This window comes from Xenia sp. Carnegie-2017, unplaced genomic scaffold (assembly GCF_021976095.1).
Source record: "Xenia sp. Carnegie-2017 unplaced genomic scaffold, XeniaSp_v1 HiC_scaffold_14, whole genome shotgun sequence".
Taxonomy (NCBI): domain Eukaryota; kingdom Metazoa; phylum Cnidaria; class Anthozoa; order Malacalcyonacea; family Xeniidae; genus Xenia; species Xenia sp. Carnegie-2017.
Genome location: NW_025813447.1, coordinates 1,457,175 through 1,477,530, shown reverse-complemented (window position 1 = coordinate 1,477,530; position 20,356 = coordinate 1,457,175). Strand labels below are relative to the sequence as shown.

General features: G+C 36.3%; 6 protein-coding genes across 6 annotated transcripts; 4 read left to right on the top strand and 2 right to left on the bottom strand.

The window, feature by feature from the left end:
* The first annotated feature begins 30 nt into the window (after window positions 1-30).
* Window positions 31-980, top strand: LOC124433878 (myosin-2 essential light chain-like). The gene is made up of 2 exons (XM_046983728.1): window positions 31-388; window positions 642-980. The coding sequence occupies exons 1-2, from the start codon at window positions 151-153 to the stop codon at window positions 845-847; spliced, it is 444 nt and encodes a 147-aa protein (XP_046839684.1). The 5' UTR covers window positions 31-150; the 3' UTR covers window positions 848-980.
* LOC124433881 lies at window positions 845-1,803 on the bottom strand. The gene is made up of 2 exons (XM_046983731.1): window positions 1,546-1,803; window positions 845-1,464 (listed from the first exon to the last, which is right to left on the bottom strand). Exon 2 carries the CDS (start codon window positions 1,433-1,435, stop codon window positions 1,010-1,012), a length of 426 nt encoding a protein of 141 aa, XP_046839687.1. The 5' UTR covers window positions 1,436-1,464; window positions 1,546-1,803; the 3' UTR covers window positions 845-1,009.
* LOC124434161 (ankyrin repeat and BTB/POZ domain-containing protein 1-like) lies at window positions 1,724-9,962 on the top strand. Its single transcript, XM_046984043.1, has 13 exons — window positions 1,724-2,026; window positions 2,161-2,223; window positions 2,724-2,779; window positions 3,217-3,361; window positions 3,677-3,833; window positions 3,905-3,950; window positions 4,123-4,239; window positions 4,861-4,988; window positions 5,094-5,133; window positions 6,109-6,194; window positions 7,247-7,420; window positions 7,509-7,715; window positions 9,233-9,962. The coding sequence occupies exons 1-13, from the start codon at window positions 1,938-1,940 to the stop codon at window positions 9,449-9,451; spliced, it is 1,527 nt and encodes a 508-aa protein (XP_046839999.1). The 5' UTR covers window positions 1,724-1,937; the 3' UTR covers window positions 9,452-9,962.
* A 329-nt stretch (window positions 9,963-10,291) lies between these two features.
* LOC124433875 lies at window positions 10,292-14,987 on the top strand. The gene is made up of 4 exons (XM_046983714.1): window positions 10,292-10,433; window positions 10,556-10,633; window positions 13,932-14,044; window positions 14,715-14,987. Exons 1-4 carry the CDS (start codon window positions 10,298-10,300, stop codon window positions 14,874-14,876), a joined length of 489 nt encoding a protein of 162 aa, XP_046839670.1. The 5' UTR covers window positions 10,292-10,297; the 3' UTR covers window positions 14,877-14,987.
* Window positions 10,394-13,648, bottom strand: LOC124433860. Its single transcript, XM_046983678.1, has 5 exons — window positions 13,370-13,648; window positions 12,379-12,621; window positions 11,611-12,080; window positions 11,037-11,223; window positions 10,394-10,937 (listed from the first exon to the last, which is right to left on the bottom strand). Exons 1-5 carry the CDS (start codon window positions 13,560-13,562, stop codon window positions 10,714-10,716), a joined length of 1,317 nt encoding a protein of 438 aa, XP_046839634.1. The 5' UTR covers window positions 13,563-13,648; the 3' UTR covers window positions 10,394-10,713.
* Window positions 14,988-16,167: 1,180 nt separating the features above from the next.
* LOC124434093 (UDP-xylose and UDP-N-acetylglucosamine transporter-like) lies at window positions 16,168-20,260 on the top strand. The gene is given in 11 exon segments (XM_046983969.1): window positions 16,168-16,391; window positions 16,394-16,436; window positions 16,730-16,843; window positions 16,928-17,030; window positions 17,511-17,560; window positions 17,642-17,723; window positions 18,134-18,197; window positions 18,618-18,673; window positions 18,770-18,823; window positions 18,911-18,986; window positions 19,813-20,260. Coding segments are annotated over 11 exon segments (1,005 nt in total). The 5' UTR covers window positions 16,168-16,354; the 3' UTR covers window positions 20,139-20,260.
* Window positions 20,261-20,356: the final 96 nt, after the last annotated feature.

The following is a 20,356-nucleotide window of genomic DNA, read 5'->3' as shown; positions in this document are numbered from 1 at the left end:
GAATTTATGCAAATTGCCCACAACTACCTGCAAATGCAAACAAGTTAACTAAATATGTTTTAAACTATTCGCGCTGTCTTAACGTAAAGGCGATTTTGACTCCCTTGACCAGACACACCATTAGTATTTTGTTATACAAGCAAGCGGAGAATGTCACAATCGGGCATTGACGACTGTCGTGATATTTTTTCTCTGTATGACCGTGTTGGAGACAATAAGATACGTGTCGAACATTTGGGGGAGGTTTTGCGTGCGTTGGGTTCAAATCCGACGGAAAGCGAAGTCGCAAAATTAAGACAGCAGTTTAAGATTGGCAAAGATGTACGCATTTCGTTTGAAATGTTCTGGTCTATTTTTCAAGCCACAAAACCCCGAGTAATTACACCAGGTAAAGTACCCATCCTACTGCAAAATGATAAAGTTTGTTTAAATTATATTCCGGGACTTACTCTTACATATTCAATCATATGGAAACATAACTGAACAGTCTTGAATCACACCTTTCTTTCTGCACAAGTTTTCTGTTTGTATTAAACGTGTATATCCTTGAGTTTTTAAATTATTGAATTTAATTATTTTTTTGAATTTTTAAACGTGTGCATCCCTTGAATTTTTACATGCAGTAATTTATTTTTCTTTAGCTGTTAAAAACTCCTTCGTTGAGTGTTTCAAGGTGTTCGACAGAAATGAAAATGGTTTAATAAGTTCTGCCGAATTCCGTCAACTTCTCACGAACCTCGGCGATAAATTGACTGACGCAGAAGTTGATCTTCTTTTGGCCGGTCACGAAGATCAAAATGGTCAAGTACAATATGAAAATTTAGTAGACATAATAACATCGGTGTAAACGTTCACATAAATTATATTGAACTGTTTCATTGAACATTTTTACCTTACAATTTATCGTTGGAAAATAAAAGATGACTTAGACATACAATTATTCATACATATGTAAACAAATAAATGACACTTGAGTAATATTTCACTGAAGTAAATTTCCAAAATTTTTTCATTTCAAACAGGGGTGTCCTTCAAAAAATTTCTCAACGAAAACCATTTGATTTCCTTGTAGCTCTATATAAGTGCCTCGAGAAACTCCTCCTACACCTAGACGTTTCTTCAGCTCGGCAAGCAGCGCATCAGCGTTCCCACTGACGTTCGCTATCACTGTCACTTTTTTCCCTTTAGAGCGATTCTCGTACGAGATTGGTAGTTTTCCCTTTTTTGTTCGGCGTACGGTAAATTCTGGAGTGCTGTCATTCATTTCTGTTATACTGTCATCCTCTTTGTTATTGATGGACGCTGCACCGTTTTTTTCACCGTTTCTCGTTTCTTCACGAACAGCTGATTCTGGTAAAAATGCTGCAAAGGTTAAGCCAGCTGGTCTACCTTCAAATTCATCTCTGTCTGATTTTTTTTTTCTTCCTTTTGGCATCTCTTCTTTTATAATCTCATCAATGTATTCTATTCAGACAGATGATACGATTTTTATTGGACAGTATTCACGATCGTTTCGACTGACCTCTCAAGCAAGCTATTCCTTACCTTTTCTTCACCATAGTACTATTTTACTTATTTGATCACTCCTGGCAAGCGCCATTTTGTTTTCGTAAACCTTATGGATTGTTTATACTAACTGTCAAAAGTTAAACTGTCGGATTTTTCCGTATTTAGCCGTATTTAAAATACCAGTCAATTTAGCGTTACGCATGCGTGTACTTTAAGTTGTAAACAAACCAATTTGAAATTGAAAAGAAAATTAACTTGACTTGGTTTACTAAAATATTACTACTGCTATAGTTCTGCCTGCCTGAACTGATGACCAGGCAGCTTACTATGTGTGCAGATCATAGCTATTGTTGTTGCAAATCCGAGGGAGTAATGACTAGAATTGACGAGCCGTCAAAACGCAAATATTTGATTTTGAAGTTGTATTAATGACTTCATATTTAGATCAAACATACAATAACATGGATGTGGCTGAACTGTTTAGGTGTTGTCGGTCTGGAGATATTGAGAAATTAAGGTATTTTATCATTGTTGTACTTCAAAAATATTGTTTTATGTTGTGTATGTTGTATGATAATCTATGAATCAGGTTTTGCTTTTAATATGCATAGTAATTTTACAGTATTAATTCACATCTTTTCCTCTATGTAGGTACCTAATCGACGTCAAGGATGTAGAGTTGAATGTTCGAGATTTTTGGGACAGTACTCCATTGTAAGGACTAAAATATGTATTGCGTATGTGTGGCAAGTTCGAAACTTTGTTTCTTTGATATGTCTAATAATAGTACGTCTTGTTATTGAAGTTTTCGGGTCAAATTTCTATAAATAGACCATTCATTACATTCTTGTGACACGTCGTTGATAAATGATGTTTTCGAGAAAAGCATTCAGTTATTTACAACTGAAATCATGTCAGACAAACAGTGCACTTAACAACTTCTATTAAACCTTTTTGGAAGCTATTGTTTTCCTGACCATTTTAAAAATATGCTTTCAAATTGAAAGAGATGCCATTGCTGTTAACTATGAATCCCTATAAAATGGATTTTCATGCATTTCCCCAAAATGCTTTGAATGGTGATAAGTTTCTACTGTTCTCTTATCAATGTAAGTATGAATCCCTGAAATAAGGATTTTCATGCATTTCCTAAAATGCTTTGAATGGTGATAAGTTTCTACTGTTCTCTTATCAATGTAACATATAATTTCTAGGTATTATGCATGTTTATGTGGGCATGAAGACATGGTTGAATTGCTTTTGAAGAGTGGTGAGTTTTGTTTGAAAATTAGTGCTCATCTGCAATTATAGTGTATTGTGTTTAAATTAAAGCTCAAATTTTTCATTAGACTCTTTGTACATAGGCACCATTTTGATCTATGTAAGTTAGTTTGATAAGGAATTTTTAGAACTAATCTTTTGTTCAATTTGACAGAGTATGTTGTGCACTTAACTGTCTGTGTGAGATTCTCCTCAACTTTTTTTACTAATTTTATGGTTTCCAATTTATATGGTGTTAATGAAATCAAAGTTTTAGAAGTGTTGCAATGTGCAAAGTTTATGGTTTGCTATGACATCTTGCATCTATGCATTGGTCATTATAGTATTAAACCCTTACCTGGGACTGTTGCGAAAAGCGTTACTGGGGCTTTCTTGTGTGACCAAAACCCTAAAAGTAGCCCTATCTGTAAAATGTTGTCTTTTCAGGATCAAGATGTGAAGCCAACACATTTGACGGAGAGCGTTGCCTGTATGGGGCATTGACTGATGAAATTCGAAGAATTTTGGAAAAGTATAATGCAGTAAATTCAGATTGTATGAGACGAGAGTCATATTATGAGTTCTTGCGAAGGTATGATTTAGCATTGTCATTGCTACTGAATTGGACTTAGGTTTCTTTTGCCATTATAAATCATATCTCTGGTGAAATTCATGAGTAGGATCTTGCAAAATCCTGCATAATCCTGCAGGATCATGGATAAGATCCTCTTAGGATCCCAAACCTTTTCATCATATTTTTTACATTTTTCCCAATGTTCGCCCATTCCTCTTTGAAATTTTCAATGGCAGAACATGTTCAATCTGCTGTAAAAGCTGCACCAGCTAAAAAGTAAAACTTTGTAAGGTACAAAACTTCTGCTATATATAATGTGTATGTATTCTTTAGGTGTTTTGAGCAGGGAGCTTTTGCTGATGTCCATTTTGTAGTGCAAGAAGACACTGTTCCTGCTCACAGGGTGATTCTATCAGCTAGATCTTTGTATCTTGCCGAAATGTTTAACACAAAGTGGAAGGAAGACACAGTGTTTTTACCAAAACAATTAATGTAACTGGCATTTGCTTTTGAGCTTTCACATTTTTTTGTTAATGTAATTAATGTTTGTCACTTTCACAGTTCAACTCTGGTCAGTTTCGAAACATGTTGAAATATTTTTATACTGGTGAGTAGACTATCTTGGCATCAAAAAAATCATTGTTATTAACATTAACTCGCTAAAATGTTTCATGATGTTGGAAGAGGTGCATCCAAGAAAATTATGAATGCCATCCTAAACCATGTTTATTGATAAATAATTGAGGCGAATGTTGAAATGTAGCACTTTATTTTTCCAGGAAAGTTGGATGTTCCTTTCCAGGAATGTGATGCTTATCTTTATCTTGCTTCTCTCTTCCAATTGGATGAACTTAAGAAGCTTATTGAAACACGTGTGGAAAATGCAAAAACATTTGGTACGTTGAATTTTGCCTTGTTTTTTTGTATGCATATTTCAATGTGATGTAGCCATACCTAAGGTTTTTTGAGGGGGTTAATGTCCAATGCTGAAGGCATGAGTATATTTAGATGGATTGAGGTTGTCTCACACCGTGAAAATTTTTATATCTAGAGTCTCCCAGTGTCATCCCAAGTCTATAGAGTGAGATTTTTTATAATTCAGTAGTAACATAGGTCTAGTTGTTGTCCCCTTCTTATTTCTACCCAGACTTCATCCTTTCACGAGGTCGGCTTCAACAGAATGCCTCCTCCCCCCCCTTTCTTTGACTAATTTTAATGTAACTTGTTAACTGTGTGTATTTGGCAGGGGGGGAATGAACAATTATGACGGCACAAAAAAAGGTCGTAATACGTATTTTGTTTACGGAATCAAACTTTCGTGTCTTTAAATTGTTAGCGTGATATTTTTAATGATTGTTCAGTTTACAGCTTTTATCCTTGTAAGCTTTTTGACATAATGGTTAAATTACAAAATCTATGAACTGCCATCCAGGTTTCGTACAACTCATCGGCAAAATAACAGCAATGACGTCAGTTTGTTGCCATTATATGACGTAATATCATATATTTCATATAAGGTGAATCAAAGAGAGGTTTTGTTCGTGTGACAATGATTTGCATTGATCCTTCAATGGAGCGACGAAATCTTAAAGAGGAATTCACGAAACTTGCCGAAGTTGCACTCCCTGATCCATTTAGATTTCAGGTTTAACTTTTTGACAGTAAATTAATGTTTGGGCCAGTTGCCTTTTCCATTATTGCGAAATGTTCAATTCAATTACACTTTATTTTTAATACTTGTTCTTTGCAGCAACTTCCCGAAATGTCTTTGTTTATTTCACAAATGTTAGGTAAGTGTTTTAACTTAAAAATAAAGTTTACCTCGCTTCATCGTTCACTCTTAGAAACTTAATGATTTGATAGTGTATAAAGGCATGTCCTTACTCCCTAGTTTGGCGCACATAAGCCTGCATGAATTTTTGATAGTAAAGACAGTTAGAGTCTAGAATTAGGATTGGTAAAAATTACTGTACAGGGAACTTTCAAAAAACGAAGACCGGCATGGATTGGTGAGTGATGATGCTGATGTTAAAAGGGGTGAATGTAATTTGTAACTTAAGAGAAAGCACTGACATATTATCCTTACTGAAGAGAATAACGATGATAATGTTGGAAAGGTTAGGACAAGACGAGGATAGTGCGCATGACATGGTTATGATAATGAAGATTGGTGGTATTAGCTAATAAAGATAAGAATGGTGAAGATATTGATGATGATGGTTGATGGAGAATTGGGAACGTTTGTGGACATTGATAGGAGTATTGAGGATAATATGAGTGAAGGTATTGATGTTTTATTGGTTGATGGAGTATTGGGAACATTTGTGAACATGGATAGGAGTATTGAGGATAATATGAGTGAAGGTATTGATGTTTCATTTGTTGATGGAGTATTGGGAACGTTTGTGAAGATGGATAGGAGTATTGAGGATAATGTGAGTGAAGGTATTGATGTTTTATTGGTTGATGGAGTATTGGGAACGTTTGTGAACATGGATAGGAGTATTGAGGATAATATGAGTGAAAGTATTGATGTTTTATTGGTTGATGGAGTATTGGGAACGTTTGTGAACATGGATAGGAGTATTGAGGATAATGTGAGTGAAAATATGAAAGAAAGGATGGTGAGCGTGTGGGAACATTAGGAGAACAGTGGTAAGGACGAGAATTTGCCTCATCAATTTGATGTAATTGATTTAAGAATATTGATAAAATTAAGAAAATAATACCGTCATGTTTGATGATGAATATGTCATGTTGTTTAGGCGATAACGAGAATGCTCTTGATGATTTATCGACACTTTCCGATGTCTGTTTCCATGTTGAAGATTTTGAATTTCATTGTAATAAGGTTGGTTTCGTTTGATTCATGTTTAAGTTACCAAACGTTACGTGATGCAGCTAATTCAAGGACATTAAAGATACAAGTAACGATCGTTTTATGTGAAAATATTTAACCAATTTATCTTAAATTAAATGGTTTGAACCCGGGAGTATCGTGACATGTTTGTGGATGAAGATCTTCCAGGTTAGTAGAGTCCTGAGAAGGACTGTTTGTTGATGTTGAGTGACGTTTCGACAACCTTAGCGGTAGTGAAGATCAAGATGACTACCGCTGAAGATGACTACCGCTGAAGGTGACTACCGCTGAAGGTGACTACTGCTGAAGATGACTACCGCTGAAGGTGACTACCGCTGAAGATGACTACCGCTGAAGATGAATACCGCTGTAGATGACTACCGCTGAAGATGACTACCGCTGAAGATGACTACCGCTGAAGATGACTACCGCTGAAGACGACTACCGCTGAAGACGACTACCGCTGAAGACGACTACCGCTGAAGACGACTACCGCTGAAGACGACTACCGCTGAAGACGACTACCGCTGGAGATGACTACCGCTGAAGATGACTACCGCTGAAGATGACTACCGCTGAAGGTGACTACCGCTGAAGGTGACTACCGCTGAAGACGACTACCGCTGAAGACGACTACCGCTGAAGACGACTACCGCTGAAGATGACTACTGCTCAAGATGACTACCACTGAAGATGACTACCGCTGAAGACGACTACCGCTGAAGACGACTACCGCTGAAGACGACTACCGCTGAAGACGACTACCGCTGAAGGCGACTACCGCTGAAGACGACTACCGCTGAAGACGACTACCGCTGAAGATGACTACCGCTGAAGATGACTACCGCTGAAGATGACTACCGCTAAGGTTGTCGAAACGTCAGTCAACAACAACAAAAACACTTCTTCTCAGGACTCTACTAACCTGGACGATCTTCATTCACAAACATGTAACTTAACTGTAATGACAGTAATTTACACAAACAGTACACTGTATGTTTCTCCACAATCATCCTTAAGTTATTTTTATGTTTTTTTCTTAGGTGTTTTTCTATCATCGTAGTCATTATTTTAAGGCATTATTTGACTTCTCCAACACTGCTACAGCAGCCGATCAACGACGAAATCTAACGGGAAATTATAGTATAAACATTCGCGACCTCACTCCAGACATCTTTGCGGTCGTTGTTGCTTATATGTACACGGATGACGCAAAGGTATACGTGTGTCTAACGATGTATATTTAATTCGTGGCATCCTTTTCTGTCTTCTTCATTTTTAAATACGGTTCTTTTTTCTTTTGAGATCCCGTCTGATTTCGAGGGCATCTTCAATGTGATCTGTGCTGCCGAAATGTATTTGCTCCCTGGTCTCAAGCGGTTGTGTATCAACTCAATGATCGAGATACTAGATGTGACTAACGTTGTGCAGGCTGTGCGAGTTAGTAGAACTTTCTCATCGCCACGATTAGAGGCCGAGTGTTGCTGCTACATTGCTGAATACATGGACGAGGTTGGGACTGATAATGGTGTACTAAAACTCTTTCTATGGTCCCTAGAAAATTGTGTTTAATAGTAGGGATCAAAGTAGTGTTAAAGCTTTAGTCTTTATACTCCAGCCTGATGTCTTCATCGGTAGTGATCTAAATAGTGTTAAAGCTTTAGTCTTTATACTCCAGCCTGATGTCTTCATCGGTAGTGATCTAAATAGTGTTAAAGCTTTAGTCCTTATACTCCAGCCTGATGTCTTCATCGGTATTGATCTGAATAGTGTTAAAGCTTTAGTCTTTATACTCCAGCCTGATGTCTTCATCGGTAGTGATCTGAATAGTGTTAAAGCTTTAGTCCTTATACTCCAGCCTGATGTCTTCATCGGTAGTGATCTGAATAGTGTTAAAGCTTTAGTCTTTATACTCCAGCCTGATGTCTTCATCGGTAGTGATCTGAATAGTGTTAAAGCTTTAGTCTTTATACTCCAGCCTGATGTCTTCATCGGTAGTGATCTGAATAGTGTTAAAGCTTTAGTCTTTATACTCCAGCCTGATGTCTTCATCGGTAGTGATCTGAATAGTGTTAAAGCTTTAGTCTTTATACTCCAGCCTGATGTCTTCATCGGTAGTGATCTGAATAGTGTTACAGCTTTAGTCTTTATACTCCAGCCTGATGTCTTCATCGGTAGTGATCTGAATAGTGTTAAAGCTTTAGTCCTTATACTCCAGCCTGATGTCTTCATCGGTAGTGATCTGAATAGTGTTAAAGCTTTAGTCCTTATACTCCAGCCTGATGTCTTCATCGGTAGTGATCTGAATAGTGTTAAAGCTTTAGTCCTTATACTCCAGCCTGATGTCTTCATCGGTAGTGATCTGAATAGTGTTAAAGCTTTAGTCCTTATACTCCAGCCTGATGTCTTCATCGGTAGTGATCTGAATAGTGTTAAAGCTTTAGTCTTTATACTCCAGCCTGATGTCTTCATCGGTAGTGATCTAAATAGTGTTAAAGCTTTAGTCCTTATACTCCAGCCTGATGTCTTCATCGGTAGTGATCTGGTTTTAAAGTTTTAGTTATTGTATACTCCTGTCTTGCGTAGGTCTTCATCAGCAGTAATTTGCTGTTAAAGCTTTAGTCCTTTTATACTCCTGTCTTATATCTTCATCAAAAGTGATCTAGTGTTAAAAGCTTTAGTTCTTATATACTCCTGTCTTATATCTTCATCAATAGTCATCTGGTGTTAAAGCTTTAGTTCTTATCTTCATCACTAGTGATCTAGTGTTGAAACTTTATTCCTTTTATACTTCTGTCTTATGCCTTCACCAGTAGTGATCTGGTATTAAAGCTTTAATCCTTATATGTACTCCAGCCTTATATCTTCATTAGTGGTAGAGCTTTAGTCCTATTATCCTCCAGTCTGATGTTTTTTCATTTGTAGTCATCTGATTTCCATACAAGATTTTGTGTAAAGTTCACTATAGTATCTTCATCCGAAAGGATCATGCGTTGGGTCCTATAAAAATGTAATATTTCTTATTCTAGCTTGCCAATGATCAAAGTTTGATTGAGTTGATTCTGGAAGATGCTCGAGGCATAGAAGAGAGACAAGAAACTGATTCCATCCCTTTGGTTGACGACATTCGATCTCATCTCTATAGCTCGCTACTTCCAAACTATTCGTCTGAAAACCCAACTTCTTCGTCTGAACAAAGGCTTGAAGCTCTTGAACATATGCTTAGAAACATAGGCCTCGAATGTTAGAACAGTATTCGTATGTGGTTTGTTGCTATTTTTATCCCAATATTTACTTTGAAAATTTTGGTCGCCTTCAAAGGCCCCTGTGCTTTGATCTTTATCTAAATTCATTGTATATGATATATTTTGTGAATTTATGGTCCTATGTAAGGGATCCGTAATCCAGCTTAAGTCAAGCTTTGAAAACGTGAATCCACGAGCATGAAATCTAGATTCTAAAGAGCTTGGATCTGGAATTTGAAACCTCAATAGATCCTTTTTCATAGGACAACATTTTTATAATATTGTATGTTATATTAGAATAAGTAATTCTATAATTGCTATAAGCAGTTTTTGTTGAAAGTGACGTCTTCAAGAGTAATAATGTCAAGTCCATTCGGTCGACGGACGAAAAATTGGTCCAGGTTAGCTTGCAAGCCAGTAGCATTTTGTAAGTTTGGAATTCGTGTAAAATATTATGTAATGATTTAGTGAAAACGTAGCTATTTAATTAATTAATCAACATCCATACATTTGATCCTTTATGTTGTTGCTTACTTGACAAAAATTTGGTAGTTATTTAATTTGACCCTTCCTGTAGTGTATCAATATGTTGTCAAAAGGGAACAGAGGTAATATCTTCCTACGCAATCTTATAGCTAAGTATGTTTAAATTGTTCCAACGTATGGCTAAGTATGGTTAAGATTGCGTACGGAGATATTTCGTGTGTTCCTTTATGACAACATATTAATACACTTCGGGAAGGGTTAGATATAGTAACTGCCAGCAATTTGACGTAGTACCACCACTGAGTACCACGAGTACCACTGGTACAGTTTTGCGGGAATGCGGGCTCATGTATAATTCAGAATATGGCGGGTTCCTCGATTAACTTCGAAACATGTGATTCTAAAGACAGACCGTTGTCATTTTCGAATAATAATGAAAATAATAACAATAACCAGAAAGAAAGCTGTAAGGAATTACTTAAAGTTAATCCCAAACGAGGTAAGCCAATCTATTTGGTGTATAAACATACCAACTATTCTTTCATTAAATTTAAATGATTAAAATTTAAAATCCTACTAGAAAGCTGTGACTAATGACTAGTTTTTATCACTTAACTACAGAGTTTGAGAGATATTTCCTGAAGAAAGATTTCAACTTTAATGGAGAACGCAAAACATATAAACTTGGAGCTTGTGAAGGTTAGAGTAAAGAGCTTTGTTTTATATGTTCTATAATTTGAGTTTTGTCCTTTTAACCTTACAATTGCCTGCCAATTTCCCTAACACATAGACTTTTTCGTGTTCATTTCTGGCATTGCTTCTATTCTTTGTGGCAATGAAGGCGACAATTGTTCACCATCGTTCTCAAGACCTCCTTCCACTGTCACCGACATGTTTTCCATTGTTTTCTTTCTACACACATGTCTGATGTATTTGCATTTCTGTGCCATAGTTGCTTTAATTTGTCTTCCGCTAACACTGGGATATTGTGCTTTAACAGTTTCTAAAAAGACTTTCTCTTGTTATGCAATGAAAGATTATAACATTGTGGAAAGACTAATATCTCTTTGCACCAAATTCCTACAATTTGGGTGGCACTCACCAATAATGTGTTTGACTATGTCTTTATCCAATGGTTTGCGTGTGTCTTTTCCATGACCTGTTACACTTGAGACTCTAAGGATGTCTCTGTTAAAATATTGAGTCATCATGGACAGTGTTAACTTCCTGTATGAATCCTTTTTACCAGAGTTAACATCTTGAGGTTGGAATGGTTTTGCCTCGATTACCTGAAATGAAACAGCATTCCTAGAATTGAGGACTTTACTACTAAGATAGTTAAATTTTCATTCAATTATCTAGTGTAACCGCATTTCTAGAATTGAGAACTTTACTACTTGGATAGTTAAATTTTTATACAATTATCTAGTGAAAAAATGTACAAGAACCAAGGCAAAACACACAACTTTTTGAAGCCATATATGGTCTTCTTAAGACATGGACTTAGACACTTAAAGCTATCAGATAGCAGGCCACGGAAAGTCCAAGTTGTGGTGACTCATAACATCAAACAATAAAAATGAGGGAATACATTTTTCAGCAATATAGGGCAATTATAAGGTGAAGGTTTTGACAAGGTTCCATTGCATCCCTGATCATATTATCTCTAAACATACATCACATGCTTCTGTATGCTCCTCGTGATTTTGCATTTCAGTTGGTGCCATAGTTTGTTGTGTCTCGGATGAAGATATGATAGGCATGTTTTCATCAGTCTTGGAAGTTCCTGTTCCATGATGGTCTTTATGAAACTCCATTACAGGATCTGGGCTGCCTCTGTTTGAATGACCACTAAGAATACTTGGCAAATTCACCATAGTAACATATGACATAGCTCTTTCTGGTGCTGTATTCAAGGGGCTTGTGTGTGTCAATTGTGCCTCGTGAATGGTACACGATGTGAGGTTAGGGGACATTGCTACAATCATATTGTTTGCAGGGAATAGTTCATCTTGTGCTGGTTGTGCTACCACAGTAGGCATGTTATAGGATGCATCATCACATGTTTGCCGGCAGTTTGGACATATGCGTAATGAAGTGATGAATTCGTTTGACTGCATTGCCTGTGTGAGCAACTCTGGAAGACCTTAGAAATATTTGAAATTTCTTTGTGAGAAGCATAGAAAGGTTTTCTGAAGATGCAAGGCATTTCAACTCTTAAAAATAATTTTTCATGCTTCAAACATAATTTTTAGTCAACTTGGTAACAATTTTAAATTCCCCACCATTTGGTCTCTTTCTATTGGTTCAGAATATAATAAAATATTTTGTATCTGCCCAGTAAAAAAATGTGAAAATCCAATGATTTATGGAAAGGAGTTTTTTAAATAAGTTCTCTATAAAATGGCAACCAATACTCTACTTGTATATGATTAAGGTCTAACCGTTTTGTAACTTATGATTCATTTTCATCAGCTCTTTCACTCTAGTTTTTTCTTTCGTCAGTTCTTTATTAAGCTGTTCCATTTTATTTCTCAATGAAGGTCCCTGTTCCATATAATTGTCCCTCATTACCAGTCTATGTTGTGATATTGGTAATGCCAGACTTGTGATTTGATTATCATCAATGAGCTCCGTATCCTCAGATAACAACAGACTTTGATGTTCTTCCAGTAGCTTTCTATCCTCTAAAATTTATTTTGTTGCATGTTTCATAGAGCTATATTTATTGGGTTTTTGTAAAACAAAAACTCTAAAATGAGCTTATTGGTTTATAGCTGAATTTGCATTTGATTGTGTAAACAATTCTAAGCTAAATCAATTGGACAGTTTATGTTAGTTTGCAAATTAATCAATTGCTAAACTATCTTCACAAAGCAGGAAAAATTAAAACATTTGTTTTAAATGTGTCTGTTTCACATTTTTGCTATTTTATAAAAGAAATAAGAGGGTTTTTTGTGTTAGCACTTGCTTGTGCAGACCTTTTGGGAAAACTCAATAGCGCGTCCTGGGCACATATTCTCGATTGTTGCATGCATGCTTGGAAGATTTTTGTTATAGGTATCTAGATAATTTGAAGAGTTTGTTAGTTTTTGTAGAACAGTACAACAATTTGCCATTCAATTTTCATTCATTTGTGTTGTGCAAATTTTGCTGTCATTGATTTCAAAGAAATGACTAGTGATAATGTTCTAAAATTTACAAAAGACGACGAAAACTTTTGCGAGCAATCTTACGAGCTGGTTTCACAACAGTGCGCGTCATGTGCAGTGGTCATGTGACTAACACGCGGGTGTGAATTTTAACATGTGCTATTTTCAACAATCACTTCGCCGCCATTGTTTTGTTTTTGATATATTTTCGCTAAAACGGATCGAGGCAAGTCCCGTAAAGTACAAAAACATATCGAAGAAGCATATAAACTGTGTCACTAACCGCTCACGCAAGCAACCCGGCCAAGTTTTCCTTTATTTACCACTGTAGAAACATCGCCTCTTTCTACAGTTAAGAACGATATAATCCCTTCTTTAGTGAAGTCGTGTAGCATGGATTTATCGCGAACGTAATTTTCTGTCAAAATACTCGTTTTTTTGTGACCAGAACTCCATTGTACCAATACGTATTTCATTGCCACGGTTGAGTGTAAAATGTATGTAGAAAAATAAGTTGGAGGTCTTTTTGGACGTGGTATTTTTCGTGTCAATAATTCACACGTCTAAGGAAGCAACTAGATAACAATACGAGCCCGTGCTTTATTTTTGCAAGTACAGCGGCTGTCATTATTATTTTTGGTTTACTCAGAAGGGGAGGTACGGATGGATGTACTGAACGGAACACCAATTCTACTACATTTTGTTACTTTAAACTATTTTGGAGTTATTTTTAATAATCGATCGATTTGTGAAGAATGCAAAGAGTAATTTATGACCAAATATTTGCACGCAAAACGACTTCCTAAATTTTTAATGTGTAATTATGCCAAATACAATCTTTTCAGCCCTGAAACAAGTGAAAGATTTCCTACCAAAAATGAAGGAAGCACAAGAGAAGCTATCAAGTTCAGTTTACAATATAGAAGATGTCAAAGAAGATGAATCATTTATTAATATGGTATGAAGACTTTGGGGGGAGGGGGGGAGTGTAGAATAACATGGGAAGTTGAGACAATTCTCCATTTTGTGGAAAATAAAGAGGTTTTTTATGGAAAAACTCCGCTGTTCACGATAAAGAAATTTTTCCATCTGTTTATTATTCCACCCAAGGCTATTTATGTGTTATTTGTAATTTTGTGTTTGTTATAGTTTGTGTTTTTTTTGTATACAAGTTTGTTTCCAGCAGTATGCATTAGCTGGAAGTGTTCACCAGCACGTTTCTTATCAAGTGTAAAACCACTTTCAAATATTATATGTATTTTCATCGTGTGTAATTTGTTCTCGGTGAGCTTCGTGAGTTTAGAAGATTGCACTACGCATGCGCAGATCATATCTCCTAAAGTATTGGAGTTACGGCGATGATCTTTAGCTCATTCGAAAGAGTTCGACGAGAACTTTGATATGAGCTAAAGATCGTCGCCGTAATCCAAGTAGTTTAGGAGATGGCACTGCGCATGCGCAGAACTATTCTTGCGCATGAGCAGATCATATCTCCTAAAGATTTTGAGTTACAGCACTTACTCTGTGATTTTAGTAAAGTGCTTTGTTTTTATTGTCGAGTTTGTTATTTGGAAGATCATTGAATATTGCTGACTGACGATTCTCTATATGTGTGAAATATCTTCTAGGACATCCAGTTCGTGCAGCTGCCAAACGTGGATAGTTCCTCGTCGGAAAGTGAAGAAGAAACAGAATTAGGTGATTCTCGTACGGTTGAGGTTACTGAAGACAATATAATACTTAGTAAGAACTGTGAAAGTAAGAGAGTCCTTATTGAAGATATCACATGACATGCGCAGATTTGTGAACGTACGATAATGTAAAATTTAATAAACACTATTTCATTTACTGACGTGTAGCACTAGTACACATCATTGACATCATAAATTTTCACTTATGTATTTTGTATTCTGCCATTTTATTGACTGTATAAACTATTTTTTACAACGAAATATTTGGGTTGAAGCTTTCGTCGATAAGCGAGAAAGCAAATTTTGAAGTGGAAACTGGGCTTTATCAATTTAGACTTTAGGAAGAACCAGACCCGGATAAAGAAAGCTTCGGTTTTTGAGTTGTTCTTGTCAAATACTTTGTAACAACTCTTATTGATGATTGAGAACTTAGTTAAAATTATTTAAAGTAAAAGTTGATGGTTGAAGTTAACTTTTACGTTAACCCGATACAGCTGCTCAATATGTTTCCGTGAAACGTCATCATTGCCATCTTTAATCTTTCGGCATTAGTGGGTTAGGGTTGTGGGAAATCAGTGTAGTTGTGGGTAAGGGCGGTAGTGTGTTATGACAGTTGCGGGTGAGGGCGGTAGTGTGTTATGACAGTTGCGGGTAAGGGCGGTAGTGTGTTATGATAGTTGTGGGTAAGGGCGGTAGTGTGTTATGACAGTTGTGGGTAAGGGCGGTAGTGTGTTATGACAGTTGTGGGTAAGGGTAGTGTGAGTTGCGGGTAAGGGCGGTAGTGTGTATGACAGTTGTGGTAAGGGCGGTAGTGTGTTATGACAGGTAAGGGCAGTAGTGTGTTATGACAGTTGTTGGTAAGGGCGGTAGTGTGTTATGACAGTTGTGGGTAAGGGCGTTAGTGTGTGATGACAGTTGCGGGTAAGGGCGGTAGTGTGTGATGACAGTTGTGGGTAAGAGTTGTAGTGGGTAAATGTTGTAGTGGGTAGGGGTTGTAATGGGTTAGGGTTGTAGTAGGTAAATGTTGTAGTAGGTAAGTGTTGTAGTAGATAAGTGTTGTAGTAGGTAAGGGTTGTTGTGTTTAAGGGTTGTAATGGGTAATGGTTGTAGTAGGTAAGTGTTGTAGTGGGCAAGAACAGTGGTGGGTAAGGGTTTTGATGATTCAGTGTAGAGGTGGGCTAGGGAAGTGGTGGGTTATGACAATGGTGGGTAGGTGTTGTGGTAGGCAAGAACAATGTTAGAGTTATTATAAATGTTTGAAAAATAATTGAAAAAATGGATTTGTGTGTAAAACACGATGATGCAACCATATCACTTATACGTTCATAATTTGGCCAGTCATGGATAAAGTCATAAAGAGTACAAGATTTTTCTGCCGCATATTATACATATTATTTAGAGTAAGTTTGCTTGCAGGCGCAGTTTTGTATATTGATGATATTGATGATAGTACAACACTGCTCAGTGCTCAATATTCGCCGGTATTTGCTTTGTCATGTTTCGGCCAAACAATGTTTTCATTGTGTTGTACTCCGGTTTGATGTAATAAATTTAACGGTAATTTTCATGTGAAAAAGATGGAGCTATATAAAGTCGTGGCCATAACGTTGGTATTTGGGGATGCATTGCCAATAACATGTTTTTAGAAGCGATAATGAGGTAGGAAGTCACTAATTTAAACTGTCCGTTTAAGTTTCCCTAAGACGCTTCAAATCAGTATTCTTTTGTCCTTTTCTCAACAACGAGACTGTCGAAACGAGTAGGTACAATTTTTACACAAAAGATTTAGGCCGGTAGTGTCAACTTGTTTTTTAGGGTGGAAAATGATCTGATTAAATTTGGCAACATTCATAGTCACGTCTGACTGTATTAATAATATTTTCTAAAAATAAGATGGATATTGACGAAAATATTGGATTTCAATATTAACTGGCTTGTCTTGAATTTTCTAGAGAGGTTCCAAGTTCTGGGAATATAATCACCTTTACTCAGTTTGTCTTCACTGCTGCCTTTGGATTCATATTTACCACAAAGTTTTTAACAGTGAAACCAGTCATTCCTATAGGGTATGTAATTAAATCTTTTTTTATAAGTGAGAATTTACAATCGTAGAAATTTACATTTTAGCCTAGTTTTCTATCTTTTTGTAGACGATATTGTACAATGGTATCATATTTCATTGTTGCAAGTTTGTTAAATAACATTGCTCCCAATTTCCACATCCCAATGCCACTCCATATGATATTTAGATCAGTAAGTTGAAGATTACTGTTGAAGTTTGATGTAGAAGTAGAAGGTAGCATAGGCCAGCCTGCAAGTTTTGGTCCCTACGCATGTGTAAATTTCAGAGCTTTTTTACTTCATTAGAAATCTATTTTTGCTGCCAAACACAGAAAAATTTGTATTCCATGACCTAATTTTCTGGCTGGCTATGTCACTGATTGTAGAAGTTCTTGTATCGATTTTATCATATTCCAAATTTATTATAAAGATATTTCTAACAATTGTTGGAGCATTCATTAAAATATTTTATGTAAGACCTTGACAAGATTTGATTCAAGCAAAGCTTTGACACCTGCTATGTAAAGGCAAATTTGTAATTGCTGTCTTCACTTCCGAGGTTCTATTTTGAACTTCAAGTATTTTAGACACATTATCATGATGAATTTGTCAAATTTTGAACCTGGGTTTAGGAAATGAATCGGACACTAAATTTTAATCACTTTCCTATAGGGTTCTCTTGTGTCCAGTTTGATATTGGGCATCTTAATATTAAACAAGAGGTTAGTCATGGTTTAGTGTCTTTGATTGCAATTGATTCTTATATAAATTTGTAATTTTTGTTAATTTTTGATGGTCATTAGTTACAATCGTAGCACATATTTGTCTGTGGTGATGATTACAATTGGAATCTGCATTGCAACAATTATGTCAGCAAAGAGTCTGGTATGTATTTATTCTCTTTGTTTTGCAAATATTTTCAGCAGTATGTTTCTTAACATGTCTGTGGATGAAGATTGTCCAGGTTAGTAGAGTCCTGAGAAGGAATCTTGGTATTGATGTTGACTGATGTTTCGGCAACCTTAGCGCTAAGGTTTTCAAAACGTCAGTCAACATCAATACCAACAAACAGTCCTTCTCTGAACTTTACTAACCTGGACGATCTTCATCCACAAACATGTTACGATACTCCAAGGTTCAAACCATGTACTTTTATATGTTTCTTGTTACCACAAAAAAGTGATCATGTTGAAAGCTATTGCAACACCATTGTTGTTTTACATATCTAGTTTAAGATTATCATCTTATAGTGTGAGCTTTCGACACTGTTTTTCTCTGTAAATTTACTTGGCTAGAATGAAAATAGTCTCTCTGGTTCATCTGGTGATAGTACCTTGGATATTATGTGGATGGCTGTGGGTAAGTGGGAAACCATATATGTTGCCATTTTATGACAGACACTTTGTGAAATATTCTCGAGGCTTGTCCTCAAGGATGGAGATTTCCTAGAACATTCTGTACAGAACAAAAAAGTCAAAAGATTTAATGTGATTGCTGGGACACAAAGTATAAACTCCATATTTAACATAGTTAGATTATATATGTGTCACTTTTGGTGTTTGGTGTCAGGCAAAATTTTTAGTCTTTAAACATTATTGGAGGGGGGGGGCTCACGTCTCCTCTGCCTCCCCCCCAGTATTTGCCACCGCTTTTGTGTTGAGTTAGGTTGGTAGTGGCCTTTGGTGCAAAGTGTTTAAAAGGTCTTCTTGTTTATTGATGTGGCAAATTACATAGAATGCCATAATGGTTTGTTCAAGGTGAAATCTACATTTTCTCTAGGAGTTGTGATGCTTATTTTAGCACTTGTGATCACATCAAGACTTGGAGTTTTTCAGGTTCACAAGATGTCTTTCTCAAATGCTAAAGCTTTTATTGCTATTTTCTTGCTCTCCAATGAAATGACAGCCAGTTTGATTTCTTCCATCTCTTAGGAAGTGCTTTACAAGGAATATGGAAAGCATCCTAATGAAGCACTTTTTTATTCAGTGGGTTTTTACGTCTTGCCTTTTGCAAATTATTCACTTTGAGACCACACTCAACTTTGCAAAAAATTAAATTGCTTTTTCTTGCAGCATTTCTTGCCGTTACCCGTGTTTTTGTTGCTCATTGGAGACATCCATAGACATGTGTTGATTTACAATAAATCTGGTGAGTAGTCTTGTCTACAAGTATTTTATGTCCCATATTGGCCTCTAATACATATATTGTTTCTAGTATGTGTAGTTTTATAAAAATAGTTTTATGAATGTTTTATGCAGTGCGGTGTTTGAAATTAAATGAAGATATGATCTTTGCACTTTGCTGGACAATTCATGGGTTCGAATCCCGTTGAGTCACCTGATTTTTTCAGGTCCTGAGACGATTGCTTAAATTGTCCAGCAAAGTGCGAAGATCATATCTTCATTTAAAAATAGTTTTACTGGTCAAAATACATATAAAAATTACACACACCATTGGTATTGTAAGCTTTCAAAAGCTGTGGTTGCTCCAAGCGCAATACATGATCACGTATAATAGTTATCTGGTAATGCAACTGCTCAAAATTTGTCTGTTTTATTAGTTTTTCCTCCTATAACGACATCATTTCAAAATGAAAGATCTTTTCTTTGAAAAATTTGGTTCATCTGTAAAAACATTACATTCAATATATGTCATGTACTCTAATGCCATAAGCTAAATTAGTGGGTGTGTCCTTTCTACAAGGTACAGTTCTGACATGCGCAATATTCAAAGCCTCTGACACACACTACGAAGTTTTAGGAAACGCATCACAGGAAATGGGTACAAAGCTCACAGGAGATGGGAGACTATTGTCTGTTTTTTCCTGTGACAAAATCTAGCATTTTCTGTAGTAGTAACTGGATTTTTTGTTATTAAATGCTCGCTGCTATTTCCTTTATTAATCCCAAAGTCGAATCCGTCTCGGTCTGCTGATGCGCATGCGTACGCGTAATAATATCGAATTTTTTTTCAGAATATTTTGCTTACAAAGATTACCACGTGCAAATTCCAAGACTATGGTTTTATATTGTGGGCAACTGCATCTCTCAATTCATTTGCATACGGAGCGTTTTTGTGCTGACGACCGAGTTTTCATCTCTCACGGTGACGTTGGTCGTAACGCTACGGAAGTTTGTGAGTTTATTGATTTCGATATTTTTCTTTAAGAATCCTTTCACGAAGTACCATTGGATTGCAACCTTTCTCGTGTTTGGCGGCACGTTTCTATTTCTCGACTTACATAATAAATTCTTAGAAGTTTTCGCGTTAAGAAAAGAAACTGAAAAAAAGGAACGATAGAAAGAGAAAGGGAAAGACTTTGTTATTGCCTGAATATAATTTTATCTTATGTCACATGTCTCGTGTTGAAAAACACGCGCCTTGCGCTCCAATGATTTTAAAACTTTGTTGATAATGTTAAAGTCCATCCTCTCTCTCTCTTAATGAGCAAAATGGCGTACACTTTGTTTGTTTACGCTGGATGGGTAATGGTCGGAAAGTTAATGGTGTTTTATCCA

What these genes read in the sequence shown, in the direction of transcription:
- LOC124433881 (XM_046983731.1), bottom strand. Translation starts at nt 1,435, where the DNA reads ATGCCAAAAGGAAGAAAAAAAAAATCAGACAGAGATGAATTTGAAGGT.
- LOC124433875 (XM_046983714.1), top strand. Translation starts at nt 10,298, where the DNA reads ATGGCGGGTTCCTCGATTAACTTCGAAACATGTGATTCTAAAGACAGA. An exon ending in TAAAGTTAATCCCAAACGAG is followed by an intron (nt 10,434 to 10,555) that starts GTAAGCCAATCT and finishes ACTTAACTACAG; the next exon opens with AGTTTGAGAGATATTTCCTG. An exon ending in TAAACTTGGAGCTTGTGAAG is followed by an intron (nt 10,634 to 13,931) that starts GTTAGAGTAAAG and finishes CAATCTTTTCAG; the next exon opens with CCCTGAAACAAGTGAAAGAT.
- LOC124433860 (XM_046983678.1), bottom strand. Translation starts at nt 13,562, where the DNA reads ATGAAATACGTATTGGTACAATGGAGTTCTGGTCACAAAAAAACGAGT. An exon ending in AGCATACAGAAGCATGTGAT is followed by an intron (nt 11,224 to 11,610) that starts GTATGTTTAGAG and finishes GTTTCATTTCAG; the next exon opens with GTAATCGAGGCAAAACCATT. An exon ending in CATAGTCAAACACATTATTG is followed by an intron (nt 10,938 to 11,036) that starts GTGAGTGCCACC and finishes AAGTCTTTTTAG; the next exon opens with AAACTGTTAAAGCACAATAT.
- LOC124434161 (XM_046984043.1), top strand. Translation starts at nt 1,938, where the DNA reads ATGACTTCATATTTAGATCAAACATACAATAACATGGATGTGGCTGAA. An exon ending in GTTGAAATATTTTTATACTG is followed by an intron (nt 3,951 to 4,122) that starts GTGAGTAGACTA and finishes TTATTTTTCCAG; the next exon opens with GAAAGTTGGATGTTCCTTTC. An exon ending in TTGAATTTCATTGTAATAAG is followed by an intron (nt 6,195 to 7,246) that starts GTTGGTTTCGTT and finishes TTTTTTTCTTAG; the next exon opens with GTGTTTTTCTATCATCGTAG.
- LOC124433878 (XM_046983728.1), top strand. Translation starts at nt 151, where the DNA reads ATGTCACAATCGGGCATTGACGACTGTCGTGATATTTTTTCTCTGTAT. An exon ending in ACCCCGAGTAATTACACCAG is followed by an intron (nt 389 to 641) that starts GTAAAGTACCCA and finishes ATTTTTCTTTAG; the next exon opens with CTGTTAAAAACTCCTTCGTT.